Source organism: Euphorbia lathyris, chromosome 2, assembly GCF_963576675.1.
Source record: "Euphorbia lathyris chromosome 2, ddEupLath1.1, whole genome shotgun sequence".
In the NCBI taxonomy this organism is placed as follows: domain Eukaryota; kingdom Viridiplantae; phylum Streptophyta; class Magnoliopsida; order Malpighiales; family Euphorbiaceae; genus Euphorbia; species Euphorbia lathyris.
In genome coordinates, this window is record NC_088911.1 from 127,285,061 (window position 1) to 127,297,916 (window position 12,856).

At 33.4% G+C, this 12,856-nt stretch overlaps 1 protein-coding gene across 1 annotated transcript; it reads right to left on the minus strand.

Annotated features, from left to right (window-relative positions):
- Positions 1-1,764: 1,764 nt before the first annotated feature.
- LOC136217461 (uncharacterized) lies at positions 1,765-9,461 on the minus strand. The gene is made up of 8 exons (XM_066004061.1): positions 9,255-9,461; positions 7,735-7,926; positions 7,480-7,645; positions 6,274-6,668; positions 4,171-4,437; positions 3,827-4,018; positions 3,578-3,743; positions 1,765-2,234 (listed from the first exon to the last, which is right to left on the minus strand). The coding sequence occupies exons 1-8, from the start codon at positions 9,459-9,461 to the stop codon at positions 1,831-1,833; spliced, it is 1,989 nt and encodes a 662-aa protein (XP_065860133.1). The 3' UTR covers positions 1,765-1,830.
- Positions 9,462-12,856: the final 3,395 nt, after the last annotated feature.

The following is a 12,856-nucleotide window of genomic DNA, read 5'->3' on the forward strand; positions in this document are numbered from 1 at the left end:
CATAGTAAATATGATATCAAACAAGTTTAATTCTTGAAAATTTTCATTTCGAAGTCGTTATCGGCCAAATTTAGCAAAGTAAAAAAAAAAACATGTAAAATTTTGCAACTATAAGGTTGTGTTTGCAAAAAAAAAAAAATACCACAGGTACCACATCGCAAATCGGCCAAACCACAAGGTAGTTATTTGTAATTAACCCTAATAATAATTTGTTTCAATCTCATATAAAACATAATAATTATTATCACAATAAAAAACATTGTTAAAAATAATTAATCTGAAAAATATAAAAGAAATTAAGTTAATCCACACGGATATGCAACTAACTAGAAATGATTAGTTAATTATTGTACTTGAACTTGTTCCAACCTCAATATACTAATATTGTGTCCGTTCTACTAAACTATGATGGAAACTAAAAGAAAAAAACTGGGTATCAATTTTTTGGGTGTAGAAATTAAGTGCTGAAAAAATAAGTACTGAATTTTAAGTGTTGAATATTATAAGTGCTGAAAATATTTAATGATTTAATTTTTATGATAATATTAGTTGATAATGTTTAGCTTAAAATGTTAAGTTAAAAATTTTGACTTATCAAAATAAGTGGTTTTTAACTTAATTAACTAATTTAAGTGGTGGAGAAACAACCATTATCAAACGCCCTTAAATTAAATAAGCGCTGAACATTTTAATTTAAACAATTAAGTGGTTTATCAAACGAGAAAACATTCTAATTAATTAGTTGATTATTTCTGAATATACAATACATATTAGGTTTTCTACATGAAAATCATTAATTATAAAAATTAAAAGTCACTATTTTTTATATATCACACATAAAATATATTTTTATATTCTAATTTATAAATTTCAAATCTTAATTTATAAATGTTAGACTCTAAAAAAATATATCCAAGACTCTAATCTAATTTAATTCAACTGATTACTCCACCAATTATAAATAATTTTTAAATACTGATTTTTATATAAAGTTCGCTATTATATTGGAGTTATTTGAAGGCCCATTTCAAACAATAGAAGGCCCAAGACCCATAGCCATCAAGAAGACTTGCCCACAAAGAACTTCTCTCTCTATAAAGTACGTATTCACTTAAGTGATGTTTGATAAAACTGAAAATTAAGTGCTGAAAAAATAAGTACTAAATTTTAAGTGTTGAATATTATAAGTGCTAAACATATTAAATGATTTAACTTTTATAAAAATATTAGTTAATAGTGTTTAACTTAAAATGTTAAGTTAAATATTTTGACTTATCAAAATAAGTCATTTTTAACTTAATTAACTAATTTAAGTGGTGGAGAAACAACCGTTATCAAACGCACTTAAATTAAATAAGTATTTAACATATTAATTTAAATGATTGAATGAGTTATCAAACAAGGTCTTACTAACTTTAATATCCGAGTTTATATTAGGATTCCCCGAACACAACAAGATGGGTGACCAAAATAACGTATATATAAGGAAAGCACATTGGGTATTTTATTAGCACTATCTAGTATTTACTTAAAACAATAATAATTTTGATCTCAATTTTACACATGAATATAAAGGGTTTAATTGAATTAGAGTTAGAAGTTTAGGACCTAAATCTATGTAAATTCAATCTCCCTATTTATAACCTTAGCCATAGATCAAAATATCAAACCAAAATTTAATTTTATATATATATATATATATATATATATATATATTTAAATACTTTCAAATGTGAAAAGAAATAAACATTTTTAGACCTTACATACAATTAGACAATAATCTCACACACTCAAAACCACAAATAAACAACTACTAATTAATTAAATTAATTAATTAATCAGTCTGCAATTTCTCCTAATCTCTCCAGCAGTACCAGTGAGAACCTGGACAGCTCCCATCCTCTTCATAGACCGAGCGAACTCGGTGAAAAACTTGCCAGAATCAAGCAACTCAGCAAAAATTTTCGAAGAACCTTTGTTAGTAAGAAGAGCAGCATCAGATGTAAACAGACCTTTGTTTTGTTTAAGGATGTTATAATATGAATTGTCGAAGGTTAAGGGACTATCAGGGTCCATTGGTACTATTGTTGTGTTATCTGCTAAACTTCGGCATTGAGTTTTTAAAGAGGCTGCATAGGTAGGGTTAAGAGATGGGTCTTGATCTCCTTTTCCTGTGAAATTGTACAGCCTGTTGCTGAACACATTGCAATGTCCTACTCCTATTGTATGTCCACCTGCACATTATTTAACCTTAATCAGTCTGATGTGATCAAGCAATTCCGTAAATTCTGTCAAGTTTTAAAGTGTCGGATTTTTAAGAGTTCAAGCCCTATTTTGATTTGAAACAGGCTAAAAGGTCAAAGTCCATAGCTTAGCTATGGCTATGGGTTGTTATTTTCGAATTAATTTGCGTTTTTGTTTTTAGTTTTCCTTTTCTAATTAGAATTCTATTTTCCTAATCTTCTTATGATTTTAATTTAGTATTTTGTCTATTTAAATATACTTGTTATCTTGGTAAGGGGGCAACTTTAGGAATTGATGAATTGATATTTTTAAATTACCAAATTCTGTTGAATTTTGAAGGTTTATAGTAGAGTACTCATGCGTTGAATCAACTACAAGCTACTAAACATGTTCTTGTTATAGGACCCTAGCTTTCTAGCATTCAATCTAATCAACGAACTACTAGCAAAATGATGAGGACATCTCTAACACGAACTCGACAAGAGGAGCTGAAAAGACAAAGAGCACAGAACATGAGTGACAAGCCGTGTCACTTTCCGCACGCCAGGACACTTCAGCGTGCCATTGCAGCTCGACGTGCGGAACTCATGTGAAACAAGGGTGTAATGTCGTGGAAGATCAAGACTGGACCCACACGCCGTGTGGGTTATGTGGCACGACGTGCAGAGGTGTAGGAGTTGCATTCTTCATCAAGTTGGATTAATAGGATAAGGGTTGGAAATTCAGGATTTAGGGGCCGTTTGGTTTGGGGTCTTTAGGAATGGGAATGGGAGGGTATCATTCCCTTTGTTCTTGTTTGTTTACAAAAAAAACTCATTCCCTTTACCCATTTTAGATTAAGCCATTACTCCACTTTAGGTTAAACCATTACCCCATGCCCTCTAGGGAATTGGATTCCCTTTACCCCATTCCCTTTCCTAAACATATCCAAACACATAGAGGAATTAATGGTTATTCCTTTCCTTTCTTTTGGTTTCCCTTTCTTGATTCATTTTCCCTTACCCCTTGTGAACCAAACGTCCCTTACTGTTTTGCCTAGTGGCTTATTTCCTTTCTACCCTTTTATTTAATTATCCTTATTATATCCTTAAGGTTCTTTAGTGGATGGTAACCTCAGTGGGAACATTTTAGTATTTTTACCTAATCTAAAAGGTAGTATATAAACTCATTTATTTGTAAACGTGTAAAAGGTAGTATTAATTCACTGCTCAAACAAAGGTTTGAGAAGAACTTCTTTTTAAATTTAAGATTAAAATCCTCACTTCGAGATTTTTCCATATCACAAAACCGATTAATTCCGCTCATAATTTGATTTGATTAAAGGAGATAGTACCAGATAAAACGACAAGGTCACGAACAGTAAGGCCTTTATCAGCAAAAGACTGCTTAAGCTGAGTAAAATTGAAGAAAGGAGAAGGAATGTTGTTTAGAGCTTCTGATTGAATCGAAATCAACCCATCTCTTCTTCCTGTTACAACTTCCCAAACGTCCTTTTGAAACTGAAATTAAACATACAAAATACTAATAATTAAAGAGTCCACATTTGAATTTTAATGTTTGATTAAGAAAATTAATTAATAACCTGGAAGGAAACAGAATCTCGAGTAGCTAAAGCAAGAATATCAGCACAAGAAACAACGCCAGGACATTCCTTCTCTAATTTGGTCTTTACTTCGTCTATTTCTTCAAAACCTCCCAGTGACTGGTTTGGGATTGCTGCTTTTTCTGCCAAGTTGTTCTTTGTTGAATCCAGTAATACTGATGCATCACAACCCTGAAATATCACAGTCACGTGTCAATCGAATTTAAGCTTATGTGGTTTAAAAATTGACAAAAACGTACTTTGATTTTGATTCCGTTAGCAAAGAGAGTCCAAATGCCATGATGTGTTATGACAACATAAAAGAATAGAAGAAATGAAGTTACCCTAACAAAACAGTCGTGAAAATGCATCCTGAGAAAGTTAGCAGGCAAAGTAGCATTTGCAGCAACATGTTTCCAGATTATACTCTTCACTATACCTTCAGCTTTAGGACATGTTTTCTTGTAAAAGTTTTTCCTCAATTGCCCTTGGCAAAGCACTACTTCATTAACTAAAACTACAGAGATTAATAACAAAATCAACCTACTCATTTTGTTTTGATGAACAACTACTACTATTTTGTACAATGCTATTTTCACTAACAATGCTTCCTTATATATACACTAAGCTCTTAATAATTAATGTCAATAAGATGTTTGTTTTTCTAAAATATGTAATAAAAATAACAATTACCTAATCATTTGGAGTTTAGGTTGACTTCTAGGATTCTCATTAATTAAAACAAGTAAAACTTGGCCATTAAAAGGTTCAAGTCGCTTAAGTTAGATTTTAAGTTCATATGAACTAAGATTGGCTTGACGAGCTTCGAACCAGGAAATCAGACAAACTATCAGAAAAAACAATGAAAACTTTATGATATGATATGTTGATTTGATAATATGAAAAATGGTGTTAGTGAATTTGTTATTTTTTATTTTTACTAATGGAGTAAAAATACAAGATGCAAATTCATACAACTATAATGGTCCTTTGTAATTTTCAAACCAGAAAAAAAAAATTTATTCTTTTTCTTAAATAAAAAATAGAGATCGATAATAAAAATAATTCTTGAATATTAGACCTGTTCACGAACTCAATTATCCGTTTGATCTGCCGAGATCCACATTCAATGGACTAGGTTTGGATATAAAAAAATTGACAGTAGACCAGAACAAACTCAAACCCGTCAAAGTCCATCTATTTCTAAGTCAGGTTTAGAATTTATAAACTATACTGGGTCGGTCCATCTCAGCCCGCTCTAATAATAATTATTATTAAATTGATATATTTATATATTAAATATTTATTTTTAAATTTAATTATAAATATTTTTTTTGAAAGAATATAAGGACTTTATTGAATATCAAATGAATTTAATGCTAAAAAATATATACTTTTTCTTGAATTTATATTAATATTAATGTTACTTTCCAATAAATAATCAGAAGTTGGTCCGTTACTATCCGAATTTACTAGTTTAATTTTGATTAGAGACTCCCACACAAAAGAAATTTCTTTAGAGACCAGGCAGATGCTACCTACTAACAGCTCCAACAAATCCTTCCTACCAAATTTTTACAGTATTGAATCGGCCAAAAGATAATAATATAAAGATTAATTCATCATTAATTTCGTTATGGATCCGGTCCATGTAGGAATTTTTACATGCAACAAGTGAATTTACTCATTCACCGTTAGATATAGGTTTATTAAATCTACAGTAGCGTTCACCTAGACCTTGATGGTGTATCCAGAAATAGGTAACTAATAATATAGCAATATTATTTGGTATCAATTTTTCCTGTGTAGAACTATCAATTAATGCTTGTGAGAGCTATTTTGTCAACATTTAAATTAACATTTTATATAATTAATTAGTTAATTATTTCTTGATATACATTTATTATATGGAAATTTACATAGAATTTTTTTTTTAATTATCTACAAAAGTAATAATTTAAATTATGTCAAATTAAATAAATTGTTTTTTTCAATATATTTTAAGAATTAAGTTTTATAAATTATGAGTTTAGAATATATATTTTAAATATGGTATAAAATCATACTTGATATATATAAAAAATGACATATTTAAAATTAATTTTAGTACTATGATATAGTTATATATTTTATATAAAAAGCTTCATTATATTTGAGTTATTTTAAGGCCATTCCAAACAATACAAGGCCCAAAATTAAAATAGTAAACAAAATTACATAGGGGATGTACTTAAATATATATATTTTTTAGAGAACATGTATTTAAATATTTTCAAATGTGAAAACAAATAAACATTTTAGACAAATTACATACAATTAGACAATAATGTCACAAACTCAAAACCACAAAAAAAATGGAAAAGAAAAAAATACATTTGCAAGTAAAAGAAAAAAGAAACCCAATTAATGGATAACAAATTAAACACTTTGCTAATTAATTAATTAACCAGCCTGCAATTTTTCCTAATCTCTCCAGCAGTACCAGTAAGAACCTGAACAGCTCCCATTCTCTTCATAGACTGAGCGAACTCGGTGAAAAACTTGCCAGAATCAATCAACTCATCAACAATATTGGAAGAACCTTTGTTAGTAAGAAGAGCAGCATCAGATGTAAAAAGACCTTTGTTTTGTTTAAGGATGTTGTAATATGAATTGTCGAAGGACAAGGGGCTTGGAGGGTCCATTGGTACTATTGTTGTGTTATCTGCTAAACTTCGGCATTGAGTTTTTAAAGCAGCAGCATAGGTAGGGTTAAGAGATGGGTCTTGGTCTCCTTTTCCTGTGAAATTGTATAGCCTGTTGCTGAAGAAATTGCAGTGTCCTACACCAATTGTGTGTCCACCTGCACATTATTTGATGTTAAACATTATTTAATCATGCGGTCGAAGATCAAGCAATTCGGTAAATTCTGTAAGTTTTAAAATGTCTTATTTTTGCGTATTCAAAACCCTATTTTGATTGGAAACAAGCTGTTTAGCCAAATTCGATCATTTAGGGCCTCAAAATCGTGATTTTCGCCCCTGTTTGATAACCAGTTTGAGTACTTAAAATTAATACATTAAGTGATTATTGGGTTTAAACTTGTTTGATAATACAACTTAAATATTTCAGTTAAGTTAAACATATATGGTTAGTATTTATCAAACACTTATGTCATTTAATATTTTCAGCATTTATAATATTCATTGTTTTAGAACTTAATTTTAAGTTTTATCAAACACCATTTTTGAATTAATTTGCATTTTCGTTTTTAATTTTCTGTTTCTAATTAGGATTCTATTTTCATAATCGTTTTATTATTTTAATTTAGTATTTTGTCTATTGAAATGCTTGTTATCATGGTAAGGGAACAACTTATGAACCAATTAAATTGATATTTTCAAATTAGAATAATAAAAATTATCTTCAAACTACCAAAGTTATGTTGAATTTTGCAGGTTTCTACTAGGTATTCGTATGTGGAATCAACTAGTAGCTACGAATAGTGTTTTTGTTATTCCTATATTCCTGTTATTACTAGAATGATCAGGTTTATAGAATCCAAACTTTGTGTCATTCAACCGAATCAACAGACTGCTAGCAAAACCAATTAACTCGGATACATCACATTGGCATAATTTGGTTCCATTAAAGGAGTGTATATATGATAGTACCAGATAAAACCACGAGGTCATGGACCGTAAGGCCTTTATTAGCAAAAGACTGCTTGAGCTGAGTAAAATTGAAGAAAGGTGAAGGAATGTTGTTTAGAGCTTCTGATTGACTCGAAATCAACCCATCTCTTCTTCCTGTTACAACTTCCCAAATTGGCTTTTGAAACTGCAATTAAACATATAAAATGTTAAATTAAAGAGTCTATTTGAAATTAATACTTAATTAATGTTTGATTAAGAAAATTAATGAATAACCTGGAAGGAAACAGAATCTCTAGCAGCTAAAGCAAGAATATCAGCACAAGAAACAACACCAGGACATTCTTTCTCTAATTTGGTCTTCACTTCGTCTATTTCTTCAAAACCTCCCAGTGACAGGTTTGGGATTGCTGTTTTTTCTGCCATGTTGTTTCTGGTTGAATCTAGCAACACCGATGCATCACATCCCTAGCATAAGTAAGATAGTAAAATTTTGTTAGATATATTTTGCACATTATCGATAATGGCACATCGAATAACACTAAATCAGAACCATCACACTAAAATGTGGATTGATATTGTCAACCAGGCCCCCTAGCCATCGGAACAATCCCTAGCATAGATGGTTTTGACACAGACTGTTGGAACTACCTATGGATGGTTTGTCTCATGTTTACAACAAGTTAAGGTTCAGATAGTTAATTAACTAATTGAGTCTGTATTTAATTACAAAATTCAACTTACTTTTAAAGCGATACATAATTTTTTTAAAGAAATCTATTCAAAACTATTCAATCTTATTTCTGTAGTCTAAATCTAGCTTAACTTTGAAAGTTTTTAGAGTAGTAGGTAAAAAATTGGTTGCGCACTCAGATATATATACATTAAAAAATGAACGATTTCAATTTAAGAAGTATGAACTAATCCTATATTCAGCGATTGTCAATAATTTAAGACACAAGGGTCAGATTCCCTTAAAATTATTGGAAAACATTTTATCTTATGGTCTAAAGCTATAATATCACTTTTATAGTAGATATTTTAGTTGAAGTTGACTATTGTGAACAGAAATTCTAGCTACCTCAATATCCACATTTTTTTCTAGTGTCGGATCTCACTTTAATTATCGGTTTAAACTTGAGGAACAAATGTAAAATTGAATTAAGTTCCTTTAAAGGAAAAACACAAAAATAAATTTGATGAATGGTCCTATTTGCAAAAACAATCCACGTAGTTGTTAATAGTGATTTTTGAATTTTGCATGACACTCTGACGCATTTCTTAAAAAATTGTTAGTATGACTATTTTAAGAGCCATCTGGACAATTGAAGACTAATTTTGCAAATTATCTAAAATTGGAGGCTTAACTTTGCAAATTAACTAAATCAGAAGTTTTGTTTGATCGAAAAATTGAGTCACATATCCTTTAACTAGTACAAACCTCCAAAACTATGAAGACAGACTTTTCAAATAGGTCATATATACGTAAGGTTTGTACTTTTCTTTTTAAAATAGAGCCTTTTATACTATAAAGATAAAATTAGTCTCTTCTTTTTTTTTTTGGTAGAAACAGGAAAGAAAACAAATCAACACCGAGACAAAAGCTAACCTGGGATCAGCCTAAGAAAGCTAACCCCAACTCTGTCCTCTATAAGGAGAGAAGAAAGATAGATAGGAGGATCAGAAAGGGTGGAAACACCTAACATCCCCTCGTGTCCAACCGCCGCCAAGCGAACCGCAAAATTTAAAATTTAAAAGTAAAAATATATAGAAAAGAAAAGAAAAAATGAAGTTACCCTAACAAAGCAGTCGTGAAAGTGCATCCTGAGAAACTTAGCTGGCAAAGTAGCATTTGCAGCAACATGTTTCCAGATTATACTCTTCACTATCCCTTCAGCTTTAGGACATGTTTTCTCGTAAAAGTTTTTCCTCAACTGCCCTTGGCAAAGCACTATTTCATTAACTAAAGCTATGGAGATTAATAACAAAATGAACCTACTCATTTTGTTTTGATGAACAGCTACTACAACTTTGTATAATGCTATTTTCACTAACAATGCTTCCTTATTTATACACTAAGCTCTTAATAATTTATGTCAATAAGATGTTTTTTTTTTTTTTTTTTCTAAAACAAAATAATCAAAATAACAATTACCTAATCATTTGGATTTTAGGTTGACTTCTGCTAGGATTCTCATTAATTATTATAACTAGTAGTTTATTCGTTTTACTTACCCATTATAATAATAATAATAATGACAATAATACAAATTGTGGTTTTGTGCATTTATAAATAAAAGAATTATGTAACCAAAAAAATAATAAGGAATAAGGAATTATGAAAAATTATGTGATTTATATTGTTAGTAATTAAGGAATTTGACCATTTTGAAAGCCGCCCTCAGACTAACCAGAACCTAAGAACCTAAGAACCTCTCGCTATTGTCGAGCCTGCTCTACTATCCCCGCCGCCCTCAGTTTCCATGGACAATATCACGAACATGAGTGCACTGATGACCCTCGAAGATGAATCAAATTCTGGCTTGATCATCCAGCCGGAGGAGACCGCCACCCAACACAAAATCCAAACCTGGAGCCTTATCGGCTCTTTCCTGACCTGCCGCCTAGTGAAGAACCAGTTCATGAAAACAACTCTAGCCGACCTATGGAGCCCGTCAAAGGGGATGTATATCGAAGACCTGGGACCGAATCTGTTCCGTTTCGAATTTTATCACCCATGGGAGCGAGACCGTGTTGCACAGGGGGGACCGTGGACATTCGAACAGCAGTTGTTGATCCTTCAGCGTCTGGAAGAAGGACAGAACCCAATGGAAATCCAGCTAACTCATGCTGAATTCTGGGTACAGGTCTTCAACCTACCAATTGGCTTTATGTCCGAGAAAGTGGCGTTAAGCATCGGCAACTTTGTGGGAATTTTTGTGGAGGTCGATCCTAATAATTTCACTGGGATCATTAGAGAATATATGAGAATAAGAGTGTCTATCAACATAGCTCAACCTATCAGGAGGAAAATGAAAATTAGCCTTGTAAGAGGCGCTACCTTCTGGATAGACTTCAAATATGAACGTTTGCCAACATTTTGTTTCGTTTGTGGATATCTTGGTCATGCAGATAAATTTTTCCCAGCCTTGCTCGACGTCATGGAACCAGAAAAAGTGGAACGGGCATATAGAACTTGGCTGAGAGCGCCTACCCGCATATCCCTACAACAGCCACAATCAAAATTCCTCCTTCAGCGCCCCCTACAACAGATCACTAATCAGAAAAGCGGTATGGGATCAGGTCAACCAGAAGGCTCATCAGGGGCCAACCTAGCACTGCGAATTCCAAAATTCGCCCCTACAACCCCCCCAGGCTTCGATCAATGTCGGGGAAAGAATATCTCTTTAAATGACAAGGAGAATATTCCTTGGAACGGCCCTATTATCCCAGCAGCAGGAAGGCAAGCAGATGAGTCAGTGGGAATCGAATTACTGGACCCAAAACACAAAAGAACATCAGACAGTGACACTAGCAGTTATCAGGTTAGTCTGGAACAGATGGAATGTGATATAAATAAGCAGGTTGACGATGAATTTGATGGTTCAAACCTTAACACAAGGAACCCGGAGCCCTAGGCTCTAGGGGAGCAATAAGTATCCTATCCTGGAACTGCCGGGGAATTGGGAATACCCGGACAGTTCGACAACTCATGGAACTTTCCTTAAGTTCCCGCCCCGATTTTATTTTTCTGATGGAAGTTAAATGTAGTCGTCACAAAGTTGAATTAATAAAAAAGAAGCTTTCCTTTTCTGGTTTATTTTTTGTGGAGCCTGTTAACCACGGTGGTGGTCTTGCCTTATTGTGGAAAGAGAATAATTCTATTCGTCTTCTTGGTTTTACACAAAATTACATTGATGTTATGGTTTCTCTGACTGGCTTGCTGGAGTATCAATTAATCGGATTTTATGGCTTTCCTGAAAGGGCTCGGAGGGGAGAGTCGTGGCAGATGATAAGGGATTTGTATGTAGTAAACCAAGCTCCGTGGGTGATTCTCGGGGACTTTAATGACCTTTTAGCACAGTCAGAAAAGCGAGGCGGTAATAGACACCCACTACACCTTTTACGTGGCTTTAATGAGGTAATTGAGGACTATGGTTTGATCGAGATTAGAATGACGGGTCACCAATTTACCTAGGAAAGGGGCCGCGGAACCGTCAATTGTATTGAAGAAAAGTTAGACCGGGCTTTGGCGACAGAAGGTTGGCTGAACTTGTTTATAGCGGCAGGTGTCAGAAACGAAGATACGCACAGCAGTGATCACTCCACTCTAATACTAAACACAGCGCGTGCAACGCCACTTATTTCCCAGCAGTTCCGATTTGAAAATTCATGGCTTGGCGAGCCGAATTGCACGGATCAGATTCAGACAGCATGGCATGATTATACGGGAGAAGATCTGCTACGGAAACAGAAAACATGTGGAAAAGCACTGTTCGCCTGGGGCTCTAAGGTCCGCGATCATTTCAGAGGTCAGATTAGGCGCTGTAAGGAGAATATAAGTAGACTTAAGGAAAAAACCGACAGGACTTCCAAAGATCTATTTATGCAAGCCCGTTCTAGCTTGGATAATATCCTCTTACAACAAGAGGTCTACTGGAAACAGAGAAGTAAGAAGGTGTGGATGCAAGCAGGTGATTTAAATTCTAAGTTCTTCCATTCAGCAGCCAGCAATCGAAAGAGGAAGAATGTGATTAATCGTCTGAAGGACGAGGCTGGAAACTGGGTCGACTGGCAGTCCGGGCTAGATACACTCATCCTTGACCATTTTAACAGTATGTTTTCATCTTCAGGATGCAATCTGGATCCTATAATCAGCAACGTATAGGCCTTAATAACTGCAGACATTAATGCTGACCTGCTCAAACCCTTTCAGGAGTGTGAAATCAAAACAGCTGTCTTCTCAATGCATCCGGATAAAAGTCCAGGCCCTGACGGATTTAATCCATGTTTTTACCAACACTACTGGGGTCTGGTGGGACCTGATGTAGTTAAATTGTGTTGAAGGTGGCTAAATGACGGTGAATTCCCAGAACAGATACATGAAACAACAATTGTTCTGATACCAAAGAAAGCTGCACCCGAACGTGTTTCAGAACTAAGACCAATAGCTCTGTGCAACGTTATCTATAAGATCCTGGCCAAGGTGATAGCAAATAGACTGAAAAAGGTATTGAATCAAATCATCTCACCCTCCCAGAGTGCTTTTATACCAGGACGGCTGATATCAGACAATGCCATGTTGGCTTTCGAGGTAAACCACTACTTGAACCGGAAAACACAGGGGCGACACGGGGTGGTCTCACTAAAACTGGATATGGCAAAAGCATGCGATAGA

Bases quoted from the DNA above. Each gene is read 5' to 3' on its own strand.
- LOC136217461 (XM_066004061.1), bottom strand. From the start codon at position 9,461: ATGAGTAGGTTCATTTTGTTATTAATCTCCATAGCTTTAGTTAATGAA. The intron at 7,646-7,734 runs GTTATTCATTAA...GTTTAATTGCAG, and splicing joins GAGATTCTGTTTCCTTCCAG to TTTCAAAAGCCAATTTGGGA. The intron at 4,019-4,170 runs GTAACTTCATTT...GTGATATTTCAG, and splicing joins TTCACGACTGTTTTGTTAGG to GGTTGTGATGCATCAGTATT.